At 33.2% G+C, this 23,959-nt stretch overlaps 2 protein-coding genes across 6 annotated transcripts; both read left to right on the top strand.

Moving 5' to 3' along the window:
* Positions 1-138: 138 nt before the first annotated feature.
* LOC105253761 lies at positions 139-15,652 on the top strand. 5 transcript variants are annotated; one of them, XM_011262026.3, is made up of 12 exons: positions 139-325; positions 4,889-4,988; positions 7,681-7,772; positions 11,650-11,759; positions 12,134-12,256; positions 12,367-12,519; positions 12,593-12,774; positions 12,956-13,258; positions 13,475-13,665; positions 13,867-14,055; positions 14,757-14,813; positions 15,340-15,652. In XM_011262026.3, exons 2-12 carry the CDS (start codon positions 4,895-4,897, stop codon positions 15,571-15,573), a joined length of 1,728 nt encoding a protein of 575 aa, XP_011260328.1. In that variant the 5' UTR covers positions 139-325; positions 4,889-4,894; the 3' UTR covers positions 15,574-15,652. The 5 variants fall into 5 exon arrangements, with proteins under 5 accessions (XP_011260328.1, XP_011260327.1, XP_011260324.1 ...); XM_011262025.3 differs by lacking the exon at positions 139-325 and adding an exon at positions 2,091-2,472; XM_011262022.3 differs by lacking the exon at positions 139-325 and adding an exon at positions 4,253-4,321.
* Positions 15,653-16,365: 713 nt separating this feature from the next.
* On the top strand, positions 16,366-20,644 carry LOC105253756 (sodium-independent sulfate anion transporter). The gene is made up of 11 exons (XM_011262007.3): positions 16,366-16,829; positions 17,270-17,465; positions 17,670-17,890; positions 17,954-18,131; positions 18,415-18,579; positions 18,987-19,148; positions 19,232-19,372; positions 19,462-19,607; positions 19,736-19,906; positions 20,003-20,159; positions 20,332-20,644. Exons 1-11 carry the CDS (start codon positions 16,608-16,610, stop codon positions 20,505-20,507), a joined length of 1,935 nt encoding a protein of 644 aa, XP_011260309.1. The 5' UTR covers positions 16,366-16,607; the 3' UTR covers positions 20,508-20,644.
* The last annotated feature ends 3,315 nt before the right edge of the window (positions 20,645-23,959 follow it).

The raw sequence follows: 23,959 nt of genomic DNA, 5'->3' as shown, positions 1-23,959 counted from the left end.
TGCCACGGCTACCGAATACCGATGTCGCCGCGCGACTGCTCCCGCGACGTCTGCCACGCGCACACGCACTATCCTCCTAGTCTCGCACCGTTGTCCGTTGACGCGCCGCGTTCCTGTCGCTCTCTATAAACGAGACAAGAGTCAGCTGAGCACGAGCGACGCACGAATCGTCACCGTCACGCTCGACGCGATACACAACGAACACGCACGAGGGACCTCGACGACTAACTAGGCAACCATCCTGCCCCACTGGTGGTCGAGCGAGTACCGAGTCGAGTCGAGTCGCTGTGTACGCGTCCCTCTGGGAGGCTTTTGTCGACGCTGGGTAAGTTTTGCTTGGCGCGCTCTTCCGCCGTGCGACTTGGCCCTCTCTCTCTCTCTCTCTTTCTTTTTTTTTCCCTCTCCGTCGCTGTCCGTCGATCGAATTGCGTGATCGCGCGCGCGCACGCGATGACAAGGACGACGAAGACACCGATGCGACTTTCGCACAGTGCGACGAGCGCTTTCTCTCGCCGAGCGATTTCCGACGCGTTGCTCCGCGCACTATGCAACCTGCGCTACGGCGGGATGAAAGCGGACGCCGACCCCTGGCGCTCTTTCGAAAGCACGCCGTCGATATATCTATATATACGAGGAATCGGTATGCGCGTCGCGCGCTTGCGACGCTGCGCGCGGCATTCGACCTCTTTCTTGCGTGTCGCGCGTTGCGTGCGCTCACGATCTGCATTTTCCCGTACGCAGCGATACTCGTACGACGTGATAAGGAGCTCCGTTATCCGAGAGTCACAACGATATCGTGTAAAAAGAATGAGATTTTTATTATACTTTTATACCATTTTCTTTCGCTCTTACTTTATCCTTTATTTTTTGCATTTATTTAGTATTTCTTATTTTTCTCAGTTTTCAAAGGAATTTGATTAATAAAAGATTCTCATCACGATTATGTACGAATATCTCCATCTAATTTTTTTATTATACTTTTATACCATTTTCTTTCGTCGCTCTTACTTCATCCATTTTTTGCATCTATTTAGTATTTCTTATTTTTCTCAGTTTTCAGAGGAATTTTATTAATAAAAGATTCTCATCACGATTATGTACGAATATCTTCATCTAATTATTTTTATTTACTATTATGCGTAATGCGTGTAATTTTGCTCAACGCGAAGAATTCGATGCGATCATACCGTTGAGGTGAAAGTGACGCTTCGAACTAGTCGCGAATTGTTATCTGGTCATGGCCATGAAGCCGGCAATCGCCGACACTTTACCAGGTGATCGTACTCGGATATAAATAAATCAGACACTGGCATGTCTCTTTTGTCAGTGGGCGACAAATTTTACGATGTAATTACGCGAAACACGTTTTACCAATGCTTGCCTATATGAATATTCGTTTCGATAGAAACTTAGTTGTTTTACTTTCGTAAAATTATTAAGAGAAAGTCTTGCTTGTGTTAAGTAAAAGTAGTCTTAAATTTTGCATGTCGTACAATTTTTGCAAATTTTTACCGTGCATTAATAAACACATAATTTTAGCGATTTAACTTTGATTCTGAAGATTCTTTCTTGTTAAATTTTGTAAATAAATGATTTCCAAGAAAGATTGTAATATTTATTTTATAATTTATTTGTTAACGCGCGTATCAATCTAAATTTAAAAAAGAACTTGAAAAAATATTTTCTTTCTGTTTGGAGATTCTGTCTCGATATTTTTCGGAAAACGAGGAATTATGATGTCGTATGTAATGTATTTTTGTATGAGATGCGCGACTCCAAAATGTATCTGCCAGCATCTCTAGCCAACATCCATTATATTTCGGAATAACTGTGAAATCAGAAGGAATGTATAAAGCGCATCGAAAAAAATACACCTACAATAGATAGCATATTGCACACGAGAGTTGACGAAATGTCTGCGTCATTCAACAGAGATGATTCAGCTAACGTATACGCGGCTCGACTTTTAATCCTGCTGACGCGCGTTTCCTTGTTTCCCCACTCTATCGATCGCACACGGGGATAATTGCGGGCAACTCGTTCCATTAATCGCGTTGTAAATATTAATGGAATGCATGAGTTCTCGTCAGAACGCGAATGCCGAGCAGGCGAGTCCGCGCGCGCGTTATGATCCTCTTACCTCTTTACCGTTTCTTCCTGCCAAGAACGACTACCGCGCCGTGAGAGAGACTCCACGGGCCGCGGAGGCCGCGTATTCCGGTGAGGATTTCGGCGCGATCAGTTGCATTTGCTAGCCGGTAGCCATCTAACGCATCCCTAGTCGAGAGATAGCTCGACTTACACGCGCGCCAAGTTCTCTCCTCGTCGTGATCCATCATCGATAGCATCGGTTGCTGTCATCGTCGTCGTCGTCGTGATCGTCGTTCGCCAGGAGGCCCGCTGCCCCTGCCCTTCCCCCACCGAGGACATATCCGATAATCGATCCACCTGTTAACGGTCAATGAAAGGAAGGTAGGCTTTTGGCCGCGCGAATTGGCTCTTCTTGTTCCTTTTAAGTGGTTTATAAATATAAGTGTTGCTTATCCTTATTATTTGTTTTTTGAGTTGTTTAATTTGCCTCTTAATATTAGTTTGATTCTAATATCGAGATAATATTTTTTTTATAGATTATATAAAAATTTGATATTTATATGTGATTATTATTATTTATGCATGATTAATATTCTTTTCAAACAGCGTATATTTTTTGTAAAAGTAACTTATTCTAGTAAAAAATCGTTGCTACATAATGAGTAGAATTTCAAAATTTCGATATTCGAGTCATATAAGTTATGCAAGATTAATTTTAATACAGTTAATTTTGTTGATGATATTGATATTTTAATTAGTGATATTTTGACGAAGCCAATTAAATATATTGATTTGTTACTATTTTCTTTATTATTTACATCATTTAAAATTTTCTATTAATATCTTATTAATTTATAATTTTTATACTGTAAAATTATAAATTTTATTCATATGATAATGTAAATAAATTAGATTTTTTCCAATGCTTCGTTGAACTTTACGGAGATTTTTAAAAAGTCTAATAAAATCTTATGATCTCTAATCTTGTCAACCGAATATATTTTTCGCGAGTCTATCATTGGCATCATTCACATTACTGACATCATTCAAATTATGCATACAAACGTCAACGTCGATTCAATCTAATGCTCGTTACTACATATTTACGATCATACAATATGCATACGCAATACTATCTTCATTTTGTTTATATGCAGATTTCAATTATCGTATGTTTTCTGATTATAATTCTCAATATTGCGTTTTCATAACTATTTTAATTTATAAACTCCTGTCATAACTTTTTTCTATTAAAATATTTTTTTGATATTTCAGTTTTTTTTAAATATATATAAAAACTTTATAATTAATTTAAATAAATAAATATATATATATATATATATATATTATTAATTTTAATTAATAATTTTGATGAGATCTGTTTATAGTTGTTATAGATCGAAAAATATTTGGATTCCTCTGAATTTGTCGATATTTTTTTAATTATACGAGAACAAATCAAATGATTTACATTAATAAAAGGACTGATAGTTACGTGACATCTCGTACATACATAAACGCGTCTAAATTGCTGATTCATCGCGGTTTTATAACGCGTGAAATCCATAATGCTCATCTCGTTATATCGTATTAGATGATTTTCTGCGACGAATTTTTCTTTTTTTTAAACTATTGCATTTAGCTTTATAAGTACACGATAGAAATATCTTAAGATTTTATAAGTACACGATAGAAATATCTTATATAAAAGAAACTTTTATTACATTATCTAAATCTCAAATGACGTAGAATAGGTCACAGAAAATGCTATATTTTCCAAATTATTTTCTCATAAAAAAAATTCCGAAATTATTCCGTAAATAATGCAGATCTTTGGATATTATTTATCAGATTATTTATGATGAATAAAAATAATATTATTGTTAATAAAAATAATAATATTGTTATAACGTGCGAAGGCGGAGATTTTCTCTCTAAAATTATTCAAGATATAGATAGAGATTATCTTAGAGGAGTTTGACCTGAGATCTTTATTTTTGGCACTTATAACCTTCTTTATATGCTGTGGTCGATTAGATATGCGAGCGATATATTTGAAGTCGCTTCAAAATACAAAACATTTTCTTCATCGTTTTTTTTAGAATAACGCAGAAAAGGGTGTTTTTTGAAAGACTTTAGGTCAAATGCGGTGAGCGTAGTTCTTTGCTTGCTCGCGATGAGTAGTGTATTTGCGTCTTCGAGTTACGTAGGGCAAAGTCCAACATTTAAGGTATGTCGAAACGTTTAGAATGATTGAGATTTTATGTTTATTTTTAATTTTCGATATGAACATTCCGACCGTTTGAAGAAAAACGTTCTTGATAGAATCGATTCTATCAATTATTTCACAAAACGTCTCGATTATTTTGATTCCATTTTGGCTAATGATACGGTTATTATATTTTGACTAATTGTATCGGTTGTTTATTCTTGATGGATATTTTTCAATTTATCCTGATTTTGAGGAAATCTGTCTTATAGCTCATTTTATTATTATTATTATTATTCAACATTCTGAGAAACATGACTTGGCATATAAACTTGATATAAAAATGACTTGGCATATAAACTTGATATAAAAATCGAATTCGAAAAAGTCGATGGATAAGTGGGAGACAGACACGTGGACATTTTGACGTCAATAGATATAAAAGTTAAGAATAAAAGAGCGAAAGAATTTGATGGAATATTCAGCGAATAATGTTGGATTTTTAGATTGCTTGAATTTTTAGAGCAATTATATTATTTATTTGCGACAATATATATGTATTACTTGATAAATAATATTCTTTTTCAGAATAATATGGAAGACTCGGAAGACGTGAGGACGACAGTGGAGTTGTACATTTACGATCTTACCAAAGGGATGGCTACAATAATGTCGCCGATGCTCATAGGTAAATATGATGAAACAATAATATGATAAATAATATCAATAGATAAATAATATCATACACAATAGTATTCATGCAAATTATTAATCTATATTTATCTTTTTTTCAATTTGATTTTTGGATTTTATCAGAAAGATTTTATGTTTCATGGCATTTACACTTCGCATAGGAGATTATTAATTTTTGTCGTACTTTCAAAAATTAATTTCTAAATTTAAAGCTAAATTTATAGGCATAATGAAAGATAGTGAGAGGGACTCTTTCCAAAGTATGTCAAATCATATTGATTTAAAAGATCGAAGATTGAATCAATTAATACACATGACTAACAATATTACACATGACTAACAATATTTAGAAGAAGAATGCTATGCATCGCTGTTTTCATCGGACGCAATTTTGAGCTGTTTTACCTTGAGCTGGCGGAATGTTATTTAAAGATGTAACGTGGCGGAAAACATCTTTCTTTGTTATATACGTTACAAAAACGGCAGAGGATCAGAATTTTGTGTCTTTGAATTAAATGGAGAACAAAGAAATGTGAAAAACGTACAAAAAAAGAAACTAATATATAAGTTTTATTTGACATATAATATATAAGTTTTATTTGACATATATAAAGTAAGGCAATATTTTACAAGAATTTTTATCTTGTTGTTTTCAATTAAAATTTCTCTAACATAAATCTGGAAATCTAACATAAATCTATGGCCATTTTTGTTTTAAGTATATATTTAATATTGAAGAATTATATGCAGGTTTAACTTCATAAAAAAGGAAGCTAACATAATCGATCATTTCTTGTTCAATTCTGCCAGTCATGCATAGTCATAATTCTTGGATATCGTTATCGTTGTACTCATTCACAATTGTATTAGCTCAACGCAATACTTTCTCATCTCTACTCTACAGCAAGAGAAATCGAATGTCGTTTGCACATGATGACATGCGCGATTCTTGCCAAATTATATGACGATTTTGGATCAAAGACGATTTAAATATAAACAAGCACTTCGAAGGAATCGGTGACACTTTGGGCGATGATGACTCAGAGCGGCTACGTGTCGTCGTTTATCGATTATTCTCATAACGGACTAATTGTTGGCGTTGCGCTGCATGTGTATCGGATGCAATAAAAATGTGTCAAGAAATTACAAGTCGTAAATCACATTGGATATAAAGATAAAATATAAAAAAGCGCGTGAAATATATATATATATATATATATATATATATAAAATTAATAATATAATATATAAAATAAGTAATATAATATAAATAAATTTGCGATCAAAGATATTAAAAGTAAATATTTAATTCTTAGAAACTTGAGAATAAAAATAACGATAATAAAAATGACAATCACAGATTATTTGCTCCTTCATAGTGGAAGTGCATGTAGACACAATATGCTCGGGATAATTTAAAGAATTGCGTATGTGCAACGAGATGCGGAAGTAACCGGAAATAATGCCAGAGTGGATGCTGCTGGATGCTCCCAATACATAGAAAATTCCATGTGAATGGCACGAAGCACATATGCGGACCAGTTTACGCCACGTGTCCATGGTTCGCTCGCGCACTTTCGAGCATTCCGTGCATCTATTTTCGAGTGCATAGAGTGCATAGTATGTATACGTGATTGGTATCCCGCGGTTTGTTCCAACACTGAGAAAAAGCCTCATTCGATCTAAATAAATTGGCAATCCTCCTGGATCGAACGAATGTCAAGTGAAACTCGCGAATATCGCGGAATGATTATTTCGCAAATAAATTATATGGAAAAAACATGAACGCGAAATTTAAAAAATATCCTCTCATTGAAACGAAGGAATATATCGCATTCAATTGTTTCATAAATATTCTATTGTATTTGCAACATATGAGAATTATGAGATTGTGGCTTCACAGCCACAGATTCGTCACAAGCGTCGACAGCGTTTCATTTCGCGCATCGTTCTGGAAGTAATTATAACGGCCAGGTTATTTCTTGCGAGGTCGACACTCGGAGGCCCGAGTGCAATAAGAAAGTCACAAAACGACGTGTGTACGCGGATGTACTTAGCTATTTCCGCGATGCAGAACTAGGTCGAAGAAGGCACATATACGAGTAAGTCGAGCTTTATCCGGGCCCGCGAGTTTCGCGTTTTATGCCTAGATCTGTATTTACGCGATGACAAGTCGCGATGATTATTATCATCTCTCTCTGTCGGTCCTTGAATAAGAGTATCGGCGAGCTTGAGCTTAATCGTGTCTCGAGGTTGCTTTGTTGGATCACGCCCGGAATGAAAATAGAGAATAAATTTACACAATCTCAAGGAATTTCCTGGATTTGAAAATTTGAATCCAGTTAATCTCCTAGTTTTCAAAACGGCTGTTTAATTTTCTTCTTCTTCCCTTTTTGTTTCACAATCAGTATAATTTAATTTATTACATAAATATTATTATTCTTCTTATTTTGTATGTGTATATTATCACATTATCATTACAATTATTAATTGTTCATCAACTTTAATTTAAATTATGTTTTTAATTTAATTATTTTATTACTAAGAAGGACTTTATTCATTAATAAAAAAATGTTACATTAAGAAAATGATATAAATATATGATAATGTGTTCGAATAATTCTATGCAAATACATTTTCTTTCGATTTGTTATCATTAGAATATTAATTTTCCATTCTGTTTGCAGGTCGTCAGTTGGATGGAATATGGCATACGGCAATAGTCACATATGGAAGGGAATATTTCTTCGGTCCTGCCGGCATCAGTAGTGTCCGACCTGTAAGTATCCTTTTCCACAATCGTATAGTTCGATTATCGGGATACGATCGATCGTTTGATAGCGATGTCTGCGTTGAATGTTAAAGAAATATAAACGCAGATTTTTCATTTAGTCACGCAGATGGTCCTCATCGCGACGTATTCGATATTCCACCCGAGTGCTTTCTTTTCTCTTCGTGAGTATTTTTTCGCGCGGTAGAAACATAGAGTAGAGAAACATCAAATACCACCAATATCAACAATAAATTAGTTAAACATCATATCCTGCCACTGAGTAACTGCTGCAAGCGAGATTTCTGTTTGCTAAATAAATATTAGATCTCTCTTCCTCTATCTCTCATAGTATTTTCCAACAGTAAACAGCAACATTTCTTTTCATTTACACGTTATTGCACAATTGAGTGTAATATTAATAACATGAGGAGACTCCTGACAGATAGATAGACATATGAAGAAATATTACACTGCATTCTTTGACATCCAAATAATGATAGACATTGCTGTACAAACCTAGCTTAATTCGTCGAGAAGCAAGACTCTCTTGGACGAAGCAAAAATACAGATTTTTTTTTCCATATCGGAGATATTATTCTTCTTTCGTATTCTTGAATCTAAGAATTTTACATGATTGTACCGATAAAAAATTCCGAATCATTCTTCTCGATGAGTGTTTTCGGGGTGAACTCGTGCGTGAGGCAAATGCGCTTCACCGTCATCGCGTGCGACATCGTGAGGAGGGGGAGGGTGCGGGCGGAGTGCAATATAAATAACCGGGGCGCGCTATCAACGAGCGAGAGAATTAATGGTCCCGCTGCTTCCCGTCGCTGCTTGGTGCACAGAGACCTATCGGGGAACGTCGATGCATCGTCGACTCGCGACCCGGAGTCGTGACCGATTGGAAGGCCTAGTCGTAGAGCGGTAGAGTCCCTCGACGGGCCATACGATACGCTAGATACGCGCGGGAACTAAATTTGGTGCGGTCCGATCCAAAAATAATCCCCGCTGCACGTACACGCATGCACGCACACATACGCACACTGGCACGCACGTATACAATTGCTCTTGCTCTCTCTACAATTGCTCTTCGTCTCTCTTTCTTACGACTCTCTTCCCGTCTTATACTTTACGCATCCAGATTCGACGTAAGGCGAAGGCTGCCGGCAAGGTAAGTCTATCCCGTGCTTACATCCCGCATGCGACAAAATGTTTTCCAATCGTCGGTGTAACTAATTGCTCCAGCTGTGTGGCATTAACTGCGTTAACTTTCGTTGAGATATATATAGATGGTGAAATTAGAGAACAGTTCTCCCTGAAACAATTTTCTCGTGCTTCACTCGAGTCCGGGCAAACTTAAAGTTTTGGGCTCTCCGGAGGAGAAAAATGAGACATGAAACAGCGAAAATTACTCGAGATTAAAATACAGCGGGAGAAGATATAGTTTTCGAATAACTTGATTATCTCTTCTTAACGAGTTAAAAAAAGAATTGGTTCTGGAAATATCAAGTTTTGAGAGGCGTTCATATTTTCCTACGACATGAATGTAGATAATCGAAGTGAACACTAAAAATAAAATTCCAAGTTATCGGTGTGGTATTAAATAATTATATTTTTGTATAGAGAAATATAGATATGATGATTTTAACGGTTGATGTAAGTTTAAACAGTGCTTTAAAAAACTTAGAAGGAATGTGTCTGTCTGAAGTTACATTGTCTAAAGCTACATTGAATATATTTCATTTAATAATCGCGACACCGACGCGCGTCTAAAAACAACGCAGTGAAATCATTACAATTGTATTACTTTATTCGACTAACATGCTTTAAATACGCGTGAGTACGCGTGACTAACGCGTGCATAATTGTAACACGCGTTACTTTACGACATCATGAAACCGATGTAACTGTCACACTCATTTTCACCCACGAAACTGTGAAGATGACCGACTCCATATTTCAAATGCTATTTTGCATATTTCTAACATATTCTTCCAAGATAAAAATGTTCATATCTTATCTTATATATATATATATATATATATATATATATATATATATATATTTATTAACAAAAGTTATTAACAAAGTAATTGGTGATTAATTATTTGCAAATTAATTACGAATGTCTGCTGATGAATGATTATCTGTCTAAGTATTTAGACACGATTATCTCTATTTGAAACACATTGCAACCTCCGTTTGCTTTTTTTTACGTATTTTCTACCTTTTTTTATGTGAGAGCAAGATATGTGCATAGAACACGTTATAATCTACGTAATTGTTATTGCTTTCCTTTTCTGACAAAAAACTGTCATAATTCATCATTTATACAACGTTTGCAATCAGCTGTTCGTGACATATATGCCCATTCTTTCAAATTTCACCCATTTCCTCATGATTGGTCTCACGTTCTTCATTATCATCTCCTTTTTAAAACATTATTCAAAAATTTGGTCAAAATCAACATTAATATTTTCTTTTTATTATGAAAAGCATTTTCATACATTCATACGTTCAGAAATTGTGAAAATCAATTCTTTCTAAGAGAGATGCGACATTTCTTTCCAAAATTATCGCTATCGCATCATTCATCTTTTTTTTCCTCGGGTGGCAAATGTAAATCGTCGAAAGTGCGCGCGCCGCTACATGCGTGCTCCGATCATCCTTCATCGTCGGCGTCTCGTTCGCCGGCTCCGCCGCAGCATCTCCGAGCACCCGCGGCCGACAGTCCGCGTGCGAGTCGTTTCCCGCTCTCGGAAGCGCTCTTGAAGGAAGTCGCGCGAAAGTTTTTTTCCTCTCCTTTCTTCTCACCGATCGGTGATCTTGCGAATTTTTCCGATACGTAAGTGAATCGCATCGGTATCATTTTGCGCGAGTGAATAAAGTGTCGAGCGATATCGAGTCATCTAGAGGTACGCTTAAAAGGGAACAGAATGCGATTTTAGAGCCAAGATTTGTGAAGATGAATCGAAAAGTCAATCTGAAAGCTAATTTTTAGATTTTTAATTTTTCGTCCGTGATTAGAATGATTCTCAATAATTGTAATTTGTGAAATAATACAGTTAGATTTCGGTTTTTAGCCTTTCTTAAATTCGAGAGAGACACAAAATTTAGCGATCAATTAATTTGATGTATTAATATACTAATTAAATATAATAATATTCACCCGTAATACTCATCAATTCTTATTTGCATATCTTGACTTTTGAGAAAATTTTTCTACGATTTATCTTCATTTTTATTAAACATTTTATCCATCAGCATTATTAAATCTATACTTTTTGTTTATGCTATTTTCAAGATTATTAAATGACCTCGTGTTTTTGTTTCTGAATTTGTTATTGAATTTCTCACATCTCTCAATACGCATCAATTCGTTATGTCTTTTGACATAAATAGAATTTATGTATCACATTATTGACATATCTCCATATATATGCGATTCAATCCTCTCAAAAGATCCAATTCCATCAAAACCTTCAGAACATGTAATAAACACTTTGTTCCCGCTTCTTCCCGGTTTCTCTTCATTCTTCACTTCCGTCACATCCTTTTTTTGCGTTCTAGGAGAGATCGAGATCGCACCTCTAACGCGTGCCGTGGGCGTCTATTTTCGGCGGTTTTTCGTAGGGAAGTGCGGAGTTGTCGTAGTTCTAAAATTACGTGCCTACTAATGTCAAGAGAGGGTGGTACATTCTCTATCTACCTTTCCCAATCTGTTTCTCTCTTTCTCTCTCTTTCTTCCTTCCTTCTGCTCTTCTGGCGAACGAAACTCGCTGCCGAATCGGTGCAGCTGTCGCGAAATTGACATTGTCGACGCGACGCGATTTTTCCGGACGTGATTTTAACGCGATTTGAACGTCGGCATTTCGTGTTTCAGGGCGGCACGGAATTAGGGGAGCCCCAGAGAATCGAAAAGCTCGGCGAGACCTATCTGCCCTATACGGTTTTCCTGGAGTACATAAACGGCCTGGGCACTTCCACATTCGCGTAAGTATCATCGGTCAAGAATTGCCTCGTTCGGCATATATCGTTTGTCTTCCAACGTGTCATTCTACAAAAATAGAGTTTAAGTTTTGGAAATATACAAGGTAGATGTCATAGTCGTCTTTTAATAGATGTTTTTTGACACCTATATCTTTTTGACCTATAGCTTATTATTTTTAAATAATTTAAATCTCCTTTTTTTAAATTATTATTAAAAATATCTTGTATTTTTATATATTTTTATATAAATCTTCTTTTTCAGAGAATCTTTTAATTTTATCGCGTGAGAATTATTTGATTTTATTTATAGTATTTATTTATTTTTGCTATTTCGGAGAATTATTGGACTTGTATAACCAACTACTTTGCGTTTTCAGACCAGGTACGTACCATCTCTTCAAGTACAACTGTAATACCTTCACAGAGGAGCTCAGCAATTTCCTGGTGGGCAAGGGCATTCCCAAATATATTCTTGATCTACCAGAAGAAATATTACAAACGTATGTCTTATTATCTAATTATTGTTATTATTTAATATCTAATATTAAATTCGAGAAATACATACTTTTCAACTTATTTTTAAATGAGAGATGTTCCGATTTATTTTTAGACCTATCGGGCAGGCTTTAAGTCCATTGATAGAAACATTAAGTAGTAACGCGAGTGCTGGATTCACAGTCGGTCAGAGATTTGTCGAGGCGAGAATCCAAAGGGAAGCTTCGCCAGAGTATCAACTCCTGAACACAGCCATTGAAGAAGCAAGGTATTGATTCGTATGTCAATCAATTCTAAGATTATTATTTAAATTTTGCTATTTTACAATAATTTTAACACAGGTTGAATTCGATCGCGTTAGAAGAACGGAGGAACGTCATTAACGAGAAGCTAGCAAAGAAAGATCGGAAAAAGAAAAAGAAGAAGAAGGAAAAGAAGGAAAAGGGCAGTAAAGAGACCACAGGCAGCGACAGCAACAGTACCGGTCCAAGCAATTGTTGTGCAGATATGGCGGAACATGAAAGTACGTGATTTTAGCAGGAATAAATTATGTTTAGTTCTATCTCATGACGCAATTATTTCATACTTCGATATAGTATTAATATTTAGTGGACACTAATAAAGAGCTATATAGATATATTTTTTTATATAAACTCCCAAATAATTTTGAATTACGAAAATAAATTTTCATGTTTGTTTCTTAGATGCGGTCGGTGGGACGCAGCAGCAGACGGCTAATGGAGAAAATGCGGAGATGCTACCGTCAGAGCGAGTAATGCAGATGGAGGAAGATGAAAAGCGTGAGCAAGAAGAAAAAAAACGCTATCGAGATCCACCAATAGTATTCAAGGATTTGGTGAACGTACAGGCAGAATATGAAGGTTTGATAAGTGCCTTGGAGGGAAAGTTAAATGATGAAGAGCGAACATGCATGGACGAATTGCGACAATACGTTTTAGAGAATGAGGGTTCCTGGGCTCTAGGTGACAACTTCCTGAATTTCGTAGGTAAGTGATTAACGTAATGCAAATATATGTAGCTCTCAAGTTTCTCAACATCCTTCAAAGTTTGATTTAAAAGAACATGTTAAAGTTTAAATAAATTAAAATGTTTAAATTTGAATTTTTATTTAGAAAAATTAAAAGAGGAGATTCTCGATTTTTATCTTTGCTTTTAAAAAACAATATAAAAATATATATTTCATTGACTTATTAATTAATTAGGTCGAGTTCTTTATGATAAATCGTTGGACAGTAACGCGCGAATAAAACTGTTAAACGTACTATCAGTCGCCGCACTGAAGGACGATGTTATCCTGTTATTGCATCAAGATAGGCGAGAACACATCATCATGAATTATGCTTATGATATCGACCGGCATCCACAGGAGGAGCAACTTCCACTCGCGCAGTTTGTAAGTAAAAAAATGGATTTATTATGTCAAAAAATATAAAAAAATTTCAATATAATTATTTTCTTGTGTGAACAATAGCTTGCTAACTTTATAAAATTTAAAAAAATCTTAATTGTGATAATTATAAATATTGGATTATTGAGATGAACTATATTATATACTTAATTTTATTATATACTTAATTTTAATTGTTTTACGCAGTTGGCGAACATGTTTGAGAACCTCAGCAGTTCGGAATGGTTACTTTATATATCCGAATGGCAGCATCAGAATCAAAGCATTAGCAACATAAGGGTAACAACCAAAGTTGCAGTGCACTCGTTGCTCTCAAATTCCGAAGACCTACAGATTCGCGGCGCCGCCATCATTCACAATCTTGCCTGCAAGGAGGTAAAAACTGTGGTCTGTATCCTTGCCATCCGATTAACATTCTCACTCATCTCTCGCCGATTCTCGCTTTCATTTTCATAACCCGCAAGCGCCTCGCGCATCAGAGGTATCTTGAAAATTTCAATTTTATAATTCTTTAATTTATTTTTTAATTTAATTAAATTAGAATTACAAATCTGTACATTTTATGTACATTAAATTTCTACATTGAAGTTTTTGTATATTTTACTCATACAAACTTGAAATGGAACTATCACATTGAAAAAGATATATGAACCGGGACTTTTTAAATTATTTCCTTCGATGCGCTATTTCATTTGTAATGCCGCTTTTGGAATGCGTGCTTGCCGGTATCGTAGGAAAAGTATAAGTGACGCTCGTATGTCCTAAGATAGAAGTGCTGCCTTTATTAATAAAAAAAACACACACATAAAAATTAGCTCTATAAATTTCTGTCGATGCGATCGTCAACATGGACGCCTCATCGTCTGCTGATAATCTTATTTCACGAACGAGCAAAAAGTAAAAAGAATGAGAATTTCATATTTGTCATTAATAAAAAAGAATAATTCAAAAGATATCATATGTCTCACTCAATGCTCGTTTGCATGCGCACTAGAACTTGAAGCTCTCTAATTGAGGCAGCGAGTACCGCTGCGTATGACGGATATCTTTCCAGAAATCGGATACTGTTTTTTCAGAAAATGAACAAAAGCAAAAATCTGCGGCGACTTTTACCGAAAGGCAGCATTTCTAAGGTACCTATCCAAATCCATGTTAGATCAAATCGTGCGCTGCGGTAAGTCGTCAATTATTATCGGTGTGTTGCGCCGTAATCGCGCAATCGATTTCTTAACATGCGAGTGTTCGATAATGTTTTGATTATTATACATATATGTATATGCTAATCCCTACCAGATCCTGCAGAGGGTTTGAAATGACAGTGAACTCTCAAACTGTCTATTAAAAATTACGTCAAATCGCAATCTTAAATTTGACATAACATTATACGGTTCCATGAAAATGTAGAAATAAATTGTGAAAACAGCATATAATTATTTTATATCACTGAGAAAAATAAAGATTAATTTTTAAATTAATTTTGAAATATTCGTATTTTTCCGCAAACATTTAAATTGCAATTCGATGATCATTAGCTTGTGCAATTCAATGATGATTAGCTTGTGTCAACATTGCGTCGCAACAATAGTTTTTTTCATCTTGCACAAATGTAACATATGATATTATTCTTATATATATTCTAACGTAATGCGTAAACCGTAGGTGTTCGACGATGTTGCCGTGGAACTAACGATGGCGTTGCTACAATACTTCAATGGCAGTCCCGCGGAGGAACAGTTGTATGCATGCATGAAATCACTCGCGCGTTTCACGCAGATCAGTGGTCAAGAGGTGCCGCAGCTTATACAAATGATTGGACCTGAACCGAACAAATTCAGGGGAACTTCTCAGAGGATCGACGAGCAAATCGATCAAGTCAACAAGAAGCTGCGCTAAATATCCGTTGACTGTTCATAAAAATTATTGTATTCCAGGCGCGAAATAAAAATAGGATGCGCTTGCGTTACGTTTAAAATGAATTTTTATTTAAAGATTCTAGATCAGCAGCTATATTATTGTATTATTATTAATTATTGTTGTCATTTTAATATTATTATATGAGTATTATTATATATGATACGTTACCATTATTATATTATGCGACACATTATGACATTTTTTTCAATCTCCTTTTCACTTTTTTATTCGATAATGCACATCTTATTCGACAAAGCATATTTTCTTCTTATAGAAAATTTAAGATAGTGACGCTTTACTGTTCTATAAAATAGATAGAAAGAAAATTTATTGTTGCGTTGTATATGGCGCTATATGTACGAGATATCTCTCGATATCTTTTTTCCAAATGACAGCATTTGAAATTCAACCCAACAAAATCTCCAAACTAGCTGTATCGAATAACACGTGGAATAGCACGTATTCTTGTATCATGACAGTTATACACGCGTTATATTCCATGAATTATACTTTTAGTCTTTACGCAACGATTTTTTGTGGAGAAGATACAATAAAATTTTATCAATGACAGTGATTTTCTTTGTTTCGATCCTAGAAAACACACAGAAATTTCAGAGCATTTGCCAAAATTAGATTATGCTTGTCTTATCTAATAAGACAATCGTAAGAGAATTAAAAAGCTAGAATGTGCGACATTAAGTTGTCATTTGTTGTTAGTCTTACATCAAGGTATTAGTCAGTTGTTGTTAGTCTTACATCAAGGTCTTTAGTGCTCGTCGTACGCGGTCTTATCAAACTGTCAACTCTGCACAATATAAAACTGAGATTTCTATACCGTTTATATTGAGATTTAAGAAAGATGTGTCGTGATAAGATTTGAAGCAACAGAATGCAAGAGCGCTGCCAGTATTACACAATAAGTGAATTTATCAGATTCGATATTAAAGCCCGCTTCGATCATAAAATAGTGAAATAATCGACTGATTTCTTAATATTTTATTTCGTTCAACGCGATGTCTGTATCTACAAAGATTTCCAACGAAGAATGTTCGTTACCAATGCCGGAACGAAAGTCATCCTTCAGTATAATTGCTAAATATGTACCGGTGCTCGGCTGGCTACCCCGATACACTCGAATGGAAGCTGTGTCAGATTTCATAGCTGGTATTACTCTGGGTTTGACCATGATACCCCAGAGTATAGCCTACGCGGCATTAGCCGGTCTAACTGCACAGGTATTTTGTAACTTGTTGACTTTGTTTTTCCTGCTCGTTTGATTCGTATTAATAATAAAATAATAGCTATTCTAATTGGAATATTCCGTATATTTAATAATTATAAAATGATTAAAATCGATAAATTAATAACATTCCAATTTATTTAATATATCAATTATATTATTTGCCTTCGCTTATTAATATTTACATAAATTACGAATTGAAAATATAGATAAATAAGAAAACATTTTTATAATAAGAATACATTTTTTTTATTTAAAATTTTTGAGATCATAAATGGGGATCTTTCTTTCGAATTGTTATTGCTTTTTAAAAGCTAAAATTATTTTAAAATGTTTTAAATATTTTTATTAGAGTGCAACACTATTACAATTCTTGTGTGTTACTATTACAATTCTTGTGTTATAAGAATACCACATGATAAATAATATTTTCAGTATGGCTTATATTCTTGTTTCGTGGGCGGTTTCTTATATATCTTCTTTGGGACCATTAAAGAAGTCTCAATTGGTCCATCGTCTTTGATGGCTCTTGTGACATTACAATATACGCGGGACATGCCGATTGATTTCATGGTACTCTTGTGTTTTCTGGCTGGATGCGTGGAATTTTTGATGGGCATATTTAATTTAGGCTGGTATCACGAAATTATCTATTGTAATTAACTAATCGCTGATCACTAAATTACACATACAGAAATTTTTATTTTTATTTTCACATATTTTTTGCTTCATTATAGTTTTTTTATTATAGTTTTTTTTATTTCATTGTAAACAATAAATGCATTAGTCTACCATAATAGTTATATAATAGTTATTGATGTAATTTTTACTGTAGGATGTATGGTAGATTTCATATCAGTTCCCGTTACATCTGGTTTTATTTCGGCAACGTCGGCCATTATAATTATCTCTCAGCTTCAAGGGCTTTTTGGATTAAAATATAAATCAGTTAATATTGCAGACAATTTGTACAAATTATTTAAAAATATTACTAAGACTCAACTAGGCGACATCACACTTGGAATCTGTAGCATCATATTTCTTCTGATCTTCAGAGTGAGTTTCGGAATTATAAGCGGATAATTTATAGCAATCTTAGATTCATAATTCCATTTTTAGAAATTGAAAGACATCGATTGTTCTTGTGCGAGAGACAAGAAAAACCCTGTCAAAAATGCAACGGTAAAGAAGATATTTTGGTACTTGTCTATTAGTCGAAATGCTCTCATCGTATTTATAACGACAACAATAGCTTATCGATGCGAAGCAACAGGATCCGCTCCGTTTAGGCTTTCAGGTTTCGATTTACTTATATATTTTATTTATAATCTCATTGTCGATAATCGATTCATCGAGTAAATGTAACAGCTCATGACTTTTTAGCGATAAAATTAATAACTACCATGAATTAAAATATCTGTCATATTTAATAGTCATAGTAAAATTATTAAAATCGATAAATTGATATTATTAGTCTCCAATTTACTCGATATATCAATTACATTATTTGCCGCTTTTATTCTTATCCCTTATTTATCCATAAAAAAGTTTTGCCGCATCTTAATACTTTTATCTTACAGGACAAATAAAATCTGGTCTTCCTACAGTATCGTTACCGCCTTTCTCAGTGCAAGTTGGAAATCAAACTTACACATTTCTGGACATGTGCGCTCATTACGGATCCGGAATAGTGATACTTCCCCTTATATCAATCTTAGCGAACGTGGCGATAGCCAAAGCTTTTGGTATCGACTATTTCTCAATTTCAAATCAAGCATATTATCTATATTTTTTTATGTTTCTTTCCCATTCTCTTTACCCCTTTCTCCTTCTCTTTCAATTGCATAAAATCAAAGTTTAAAAATTTGCAATACCTGTTATAAAATATTTCTCACAATTTACATTTTACAATAATAAATACATTAATAAATAAATACATTTTACAATAATTACTAAAATACATCATGTGAAATAATGAGATAGAAAAGGAGAAAAAATTGTCGGACTGTAATATTAGATACATCACAGAAATCTTTTTCTCGTAAAATTTCGTATAAAAATGAATTTTTAATGAGATAATTGCTGAATGTCTTCAGATTTAATTTATCCATGTTTAATTGATTTTATAAATATTGACAATATAAAAATATAGCGATGGGTGCCGCCGTTAATGCGACGCAGGAGATGCTGACACTTGGTCTCTGTAACATATTCGGCAGTTTCGTATCATCGATGCCTACCACCGGTGCATTCACACGAAGCGCAGTCGGTAGCGCCAGCGGCATACAAACCCCTATGGCCGGCTTATATTCCGGTAATATAATGTCAATCATTTAATACGTTTAAGAACGGAGGATATTAAAAATATAAAAAATAAGACATTTCTTTCCTTCGCAGCAACCATGACATTATTGGCTCTGAGTTTTTTAACACCGTACTTTAGTTACATTCCTCGCGCAACGCTATCAGCGGTGCTGATAACCGCTGTAGTGTTCATGATCGATGTGAAGATTTTTAAATTGCTCTGGAAGGGACACAGTCAGTATTGCAATATCTCCGTGTAGACAAATTGATCTAAATGAAGAGGAAATATACACTTATCTAATTTTTTTTTCTTTTTTTTCTAGAAACGGATGCTATCGCGGCGGTAGGCACCTTCTTAATCTCTGTTTTTATCAGTGTCGAGATTGGGCTGCTTCTCGGTATCTTTTTCAGTCTAATCTTCTTCATTCGACCGACTGCGAGACCGACGCTTGAAGTCATCAAGTGTAAGGTAAAAATTGCGAGGAACTTATGATGTTTCGCGTACATGCAATGTGTCGATGTAAAATACAATAAACTCACACATATAATATATTCTGTTAAATAATTATTATAATTGATATTCATCTATTTTTACAGACTCATTTAGGAAATAGATATGTAATGTTGAAGCCCGATATATGTCTCTATTATCCCGCAGTAAATTTTTTCTGCGATAAAATAATGAGTACAGCCAGAAACGAACAAGATGATGTTTCATTGATTCTAAATTGCGAAAGATTCACTAGTCTTGATTACACTTCAATCAAGGTATCGGCTATCGTTTATGAATGAAATCGATAAATAATTTCTTAACGATTCATGAATGTATTGACTCTCACTCAAAATATATAATATTTATGACAGGGTATCGAAACGCTATCGAAACGATTGAATCTTGAAAGAAATCGATTTTGGTTGTTGCATCTTAATTCCGATGTCATGGAGACTTTAAACATTCTTGCCGACAATAAATATATTCGTCTGATAAAAAATGAAGACAGCATCGTAGATATTCTTCAAGGTACGTGTGAGTTATGTAGTAATTAGAGAGAATGTTAACTGGCGTAATAATTACTCTAATTATACTGCATACATGGATGAGATATAATATTTAAACTATAATAATCTACCTAAAGAAAAAGAAAATAAATCGTAAACAAATTGTAACTAAATCTATTACATTCATCTTTTAGACGACGCATTATCTGATAAAGAACCTGAAGATTCAATTAATATTGTTATAAACAAAGCAATGGAAATGAAAAAATTGGATCATGAAGATTTCTCATATTCATCTTTGCGACAAAAGGATTCCGAATCTAATGCTGAAGAAATGATTTTATTGTCTCCATCCGAGTCAAAAATATAACAATAATTGTATTTGCTACTCTATCTTAATTAAATTTAATCTATATTTGCGTAAATATTATGCATGATTTTAATTAGACAATGCTGTTAAAAACAAATTTCACAAAACGTTTACCAAAATCTAACTAAATGTAATTTAGCGAAAAATTTTATAATTGATATTTAATAAAATTTATCTAGAATAGATTTTGTTATCAACGATACTGATAACAGTAATGGGTACTTATATATTTTGAAAAATCCGCTGTATGCTAACGTTCTCTCAGGAAATATAACGTCAAAGTAAGAAATAATAAGCATAATTGATAACAACAGAGAAGAAAATTATTATTATATCGGTATATATATGATCGTAGAAGATTTTTGTTGTAAAAAATTATTATTTATTATATTGTTTCGGAAACATCAAGATCATTAATAAGAAAAATCACGATTTTGGAAATATTTTATATAGTAATACAAGTATTAATATTTTTAGAATTTATAAAGTATTACTGTGATTATTTCGCGATCGGTCATGTAAAATGTCCCACGTATTTATAGTAATTAATCGTGTATGAGTCTAAGTGCTACAAAAAAATAACGAAGAATGTATAAGAGAGAAAAAAAGAAGTTTGAAAAAACATTGGACAACATATGGAGAACACACATACATAGAGGTAAGTAATTTATAAAAATTATTTATTATATTTATATATTATTTTTAATAAAATGAATTAATGAATTAATTGTTTAATAAATAATCGCGCAATGAATTCGAACAAAACAGTAATGCGAGAAACTTCGTCAAATTCCTTTTCTAAACGCGATTGATTTGAAAAGTACATTGAGAAATAATTTCATATGATTAATACTTAATTTCATATATGTTAAATAATACATAAAATTACGTCGCGATGATAGATCTCGGAGTGCATATTTTTCGATGTATACAATTTAATCGAGAATCGATTAAATGATAGGAATCCAAAATATTAAATAATCACTTCGATCGTTTTGATCTTTATGGACGATAATTATTATTTTAATACTTAGAGTCAAATATATTTCATCCATGTTACTTTATCATTCTACAATCAAAATATAATTTGGATTATGAAAGAATACGAAGTAAAACAATCGAATTGTAGATGCAAATAATTAGTATAACAGTATAACGTAAGGTTCCGTGATAAATTGTTTAATAAATAATCAATTTTAATCAATAAATTAAAATACTTCTATAATTTAATATTCCGCGTTAATGTATATTTTATAATATATAAAATATTTCGGCAACGTGTTATCGATAACACGGTGTTCAATTTTGACAATATAAAATGTAAACAGTAGCGCGCTATGTTATGACTTTGTCATCATTCGCACGGTGACTCTCAAGTAATAAAGTAGTGGTGCGAAACGCTTCGTATTATAATTTTTTTACTAAATATGATTACGATTAGAATCGAAATTTAATGTACTATAAATATTAATTAAAAATTAATTAACTTTTGCTAAACATGAAACTATCGTAACAATAAATTTTTATCGAATCGCAAACATTCATTACCGCGAATAAAAACTGAAAGGAAATACATAAAAGGGAGTAAGAGAATTAAATATGTTATGATCTTTCGATCACATTGATGCTTATTATAAAAATATTTCCTTAATAATATTAGAATTAAATAATATTTCGATTACTGCTTTAAATTTTCTCAATCCTTGTTAATTAAACAATATACAATTTAATCGAGGATCGATTAAAATGATAGAAATCCAAAATATTAAATAATAACTTCGATCGATTCGATTTTTACGGACAATAATTATTACTTTAATACTTAGAGTCAAAAATATATTTTATTCGTGTTACTTTATCGTTCTATTTGACAATCAAAATATAATTTGGATTATGAGAGAACACGAAATAAAACAATCAAATTACAGATCCAAATAATTAGTATAACGTAAGGTTCCGTGATAAATTGTTTAATAAATAATCAATTTTAATCAATAAATTAAAATACTTCTATAATTTAATATTCCGCGTTAGTGTATATTTTATAATATATAAAATATTTCGGCAACGTGTTATCGATACCACAGTGTTCGACTTTGGCAATATAAAATATAAGCAGTAGCGCGCTATGTTATGATTTTGTCATCATTTGCACGGTGACTCTCAAGTAATAAAGTAGTCGTGCGAAACGCTTCGTATTATAATTTTTTTACTAAATATGATTACGATTAGTATCGAAATTTAATGTACTATAAATATTAATAATTAAAAATTAATTAACTTTTGCTAAACATGAAACTGCTCCTAACAATAAATTTTTATCGAATCGCAAACATTCATTACCGCGAATAAAAACTGAAAGGAAATACATAAAAGGGAGTAAGAGAATTAAATATGTTATGATCTTTCGTTCACATTGATGCTTATTATAAAAATATTTCCTTAATAATATTAGAATTAAATAATATTTCGATTACTGCTTTAAATTTTCTCAATCCTTGTTAATTAAACAATATACAATTTAATCGAGGATCGATTAAAATGATAGAAATCCAAAATATTAAATAATAACTTCGATCGATTCAATTTTTACGGACAATAATTATTACTTTAATACTTAGAGTCAAAAATATATTTTATTCGTGTTACTTTATCGTTCTATTTGACAATCAAAATATAATTTGGATTATGAGAGAACACGAAATAAAACAATCGAATTATAAATACAAATAATTAGCATAACGAAAGACTTCATGACCAGTAATTTAATAAATAATCAATTAATCTTAATCAATAAATTAAAATACCTCTATAATTTAATATTCGTCGCGCAAATATTTTATATTACAGAAAATATTTCGGCAACGAGAGAATGATCAATAACACCGTGTTCGATCTTGATAAACAGTATCGCGCTGTTGTTAATATGTGACACGGCTTTATTATCATTCGCACAGTAGTTGAGTAGTGACGAGAGAGATGTTTCACATATTATCAAATTCCTTCTTCACATAACTTTGACGATATAAACAGTACTGTGAGTTGTAATGTTTCTGACTTACGATCATTCGGTCAATGACTCTCGAGCAGTGAGGTACTGATGTGAGACGTTCCATTATATTATCAAATTCTTTCTCTAACTACAATTGCGAGTGCAACGAGGAACTTTTCATGAATGAGTGTAAGTGCAACGTGAAATTCAAATGACTGCAACCAGAATTGAAGTGCCACGAGGACAGAGTAAAAAAAAAGAAAAAAAGAAGGTCTTGGAAATGGATGGATCAATAAGATGTAAATAATTAATATTTTTATAAGTTATAATATTTATATAGTATAATACAAAATTAATTATATATTATATTATATATAAAATTATATATAATATAACCCTCCCATGGGGTACACCTTGTCGCGGTGGGAGGGCTTAGTACTTGGATGGTGCCTTGAGGTTT

The sequence above is a fragment of the Camponotus floridanus genome, unplaced genomic scaffold (genome assembly GCF_003227725.1).
Source record: "Camponotus floridanus strain SB8 unplaced genomic scaffold, Cflo_v7.5 scaffold74, whole genome shotgun sequence".
NCBI classification, from domain to species: domain Eukaryota; kingdom Metazoa; phylum Arthropoda; class Insecta; order Hymenoptera; family Formicidae; genus Camponotus; species Camponotus floridanus.
This window is presented reverse-complemented; position numbering and strand designations above follow the sequence as displayed.

Coding starts and splice junctions, on each gene's coding strand:
- LOC105253756 (XM_011262007.3), top strand. CDS start 16,608: ATGTCTGTATCTACAAAGATTTCCAACGAAGAATGTTCGTTACCAATG. Junction 18,580..18,986: donor GGCGATAGCCAAAGCTTTTG/GTATCGACTATT, acceptor ATAAAAATATAG/CGATGGGTGCCGCCGTTAAT. Junction 19,149..19,231: donor TATGGCCGGCTTATATTCCG/GTAATATAATGT, acceptor TTTCCTTCGCAG/CAACCATGACATTATTGGCT.
- LOC105253761 (XM_011262022.3), top strand. CDS start 4,268: ATGAGTAGTGTATTTGCGTCTTCGAGTTACGTAGGGCAAAGTCCAACA. Junction 11,760..12,133: donor CTGGGCACTTCCACATTCGC/GTAAGTATCATC, acceptor TTGCGTTTTCAG/ACCAGGTACGTACCATCTCT. Junction 12,520..12,592: donor ACAGCCATTGAAGAAGCAAG/GTATTGATTCGT, acceptor ATTTTAACACAG/GTTGAATTCGATCGCGTTAG.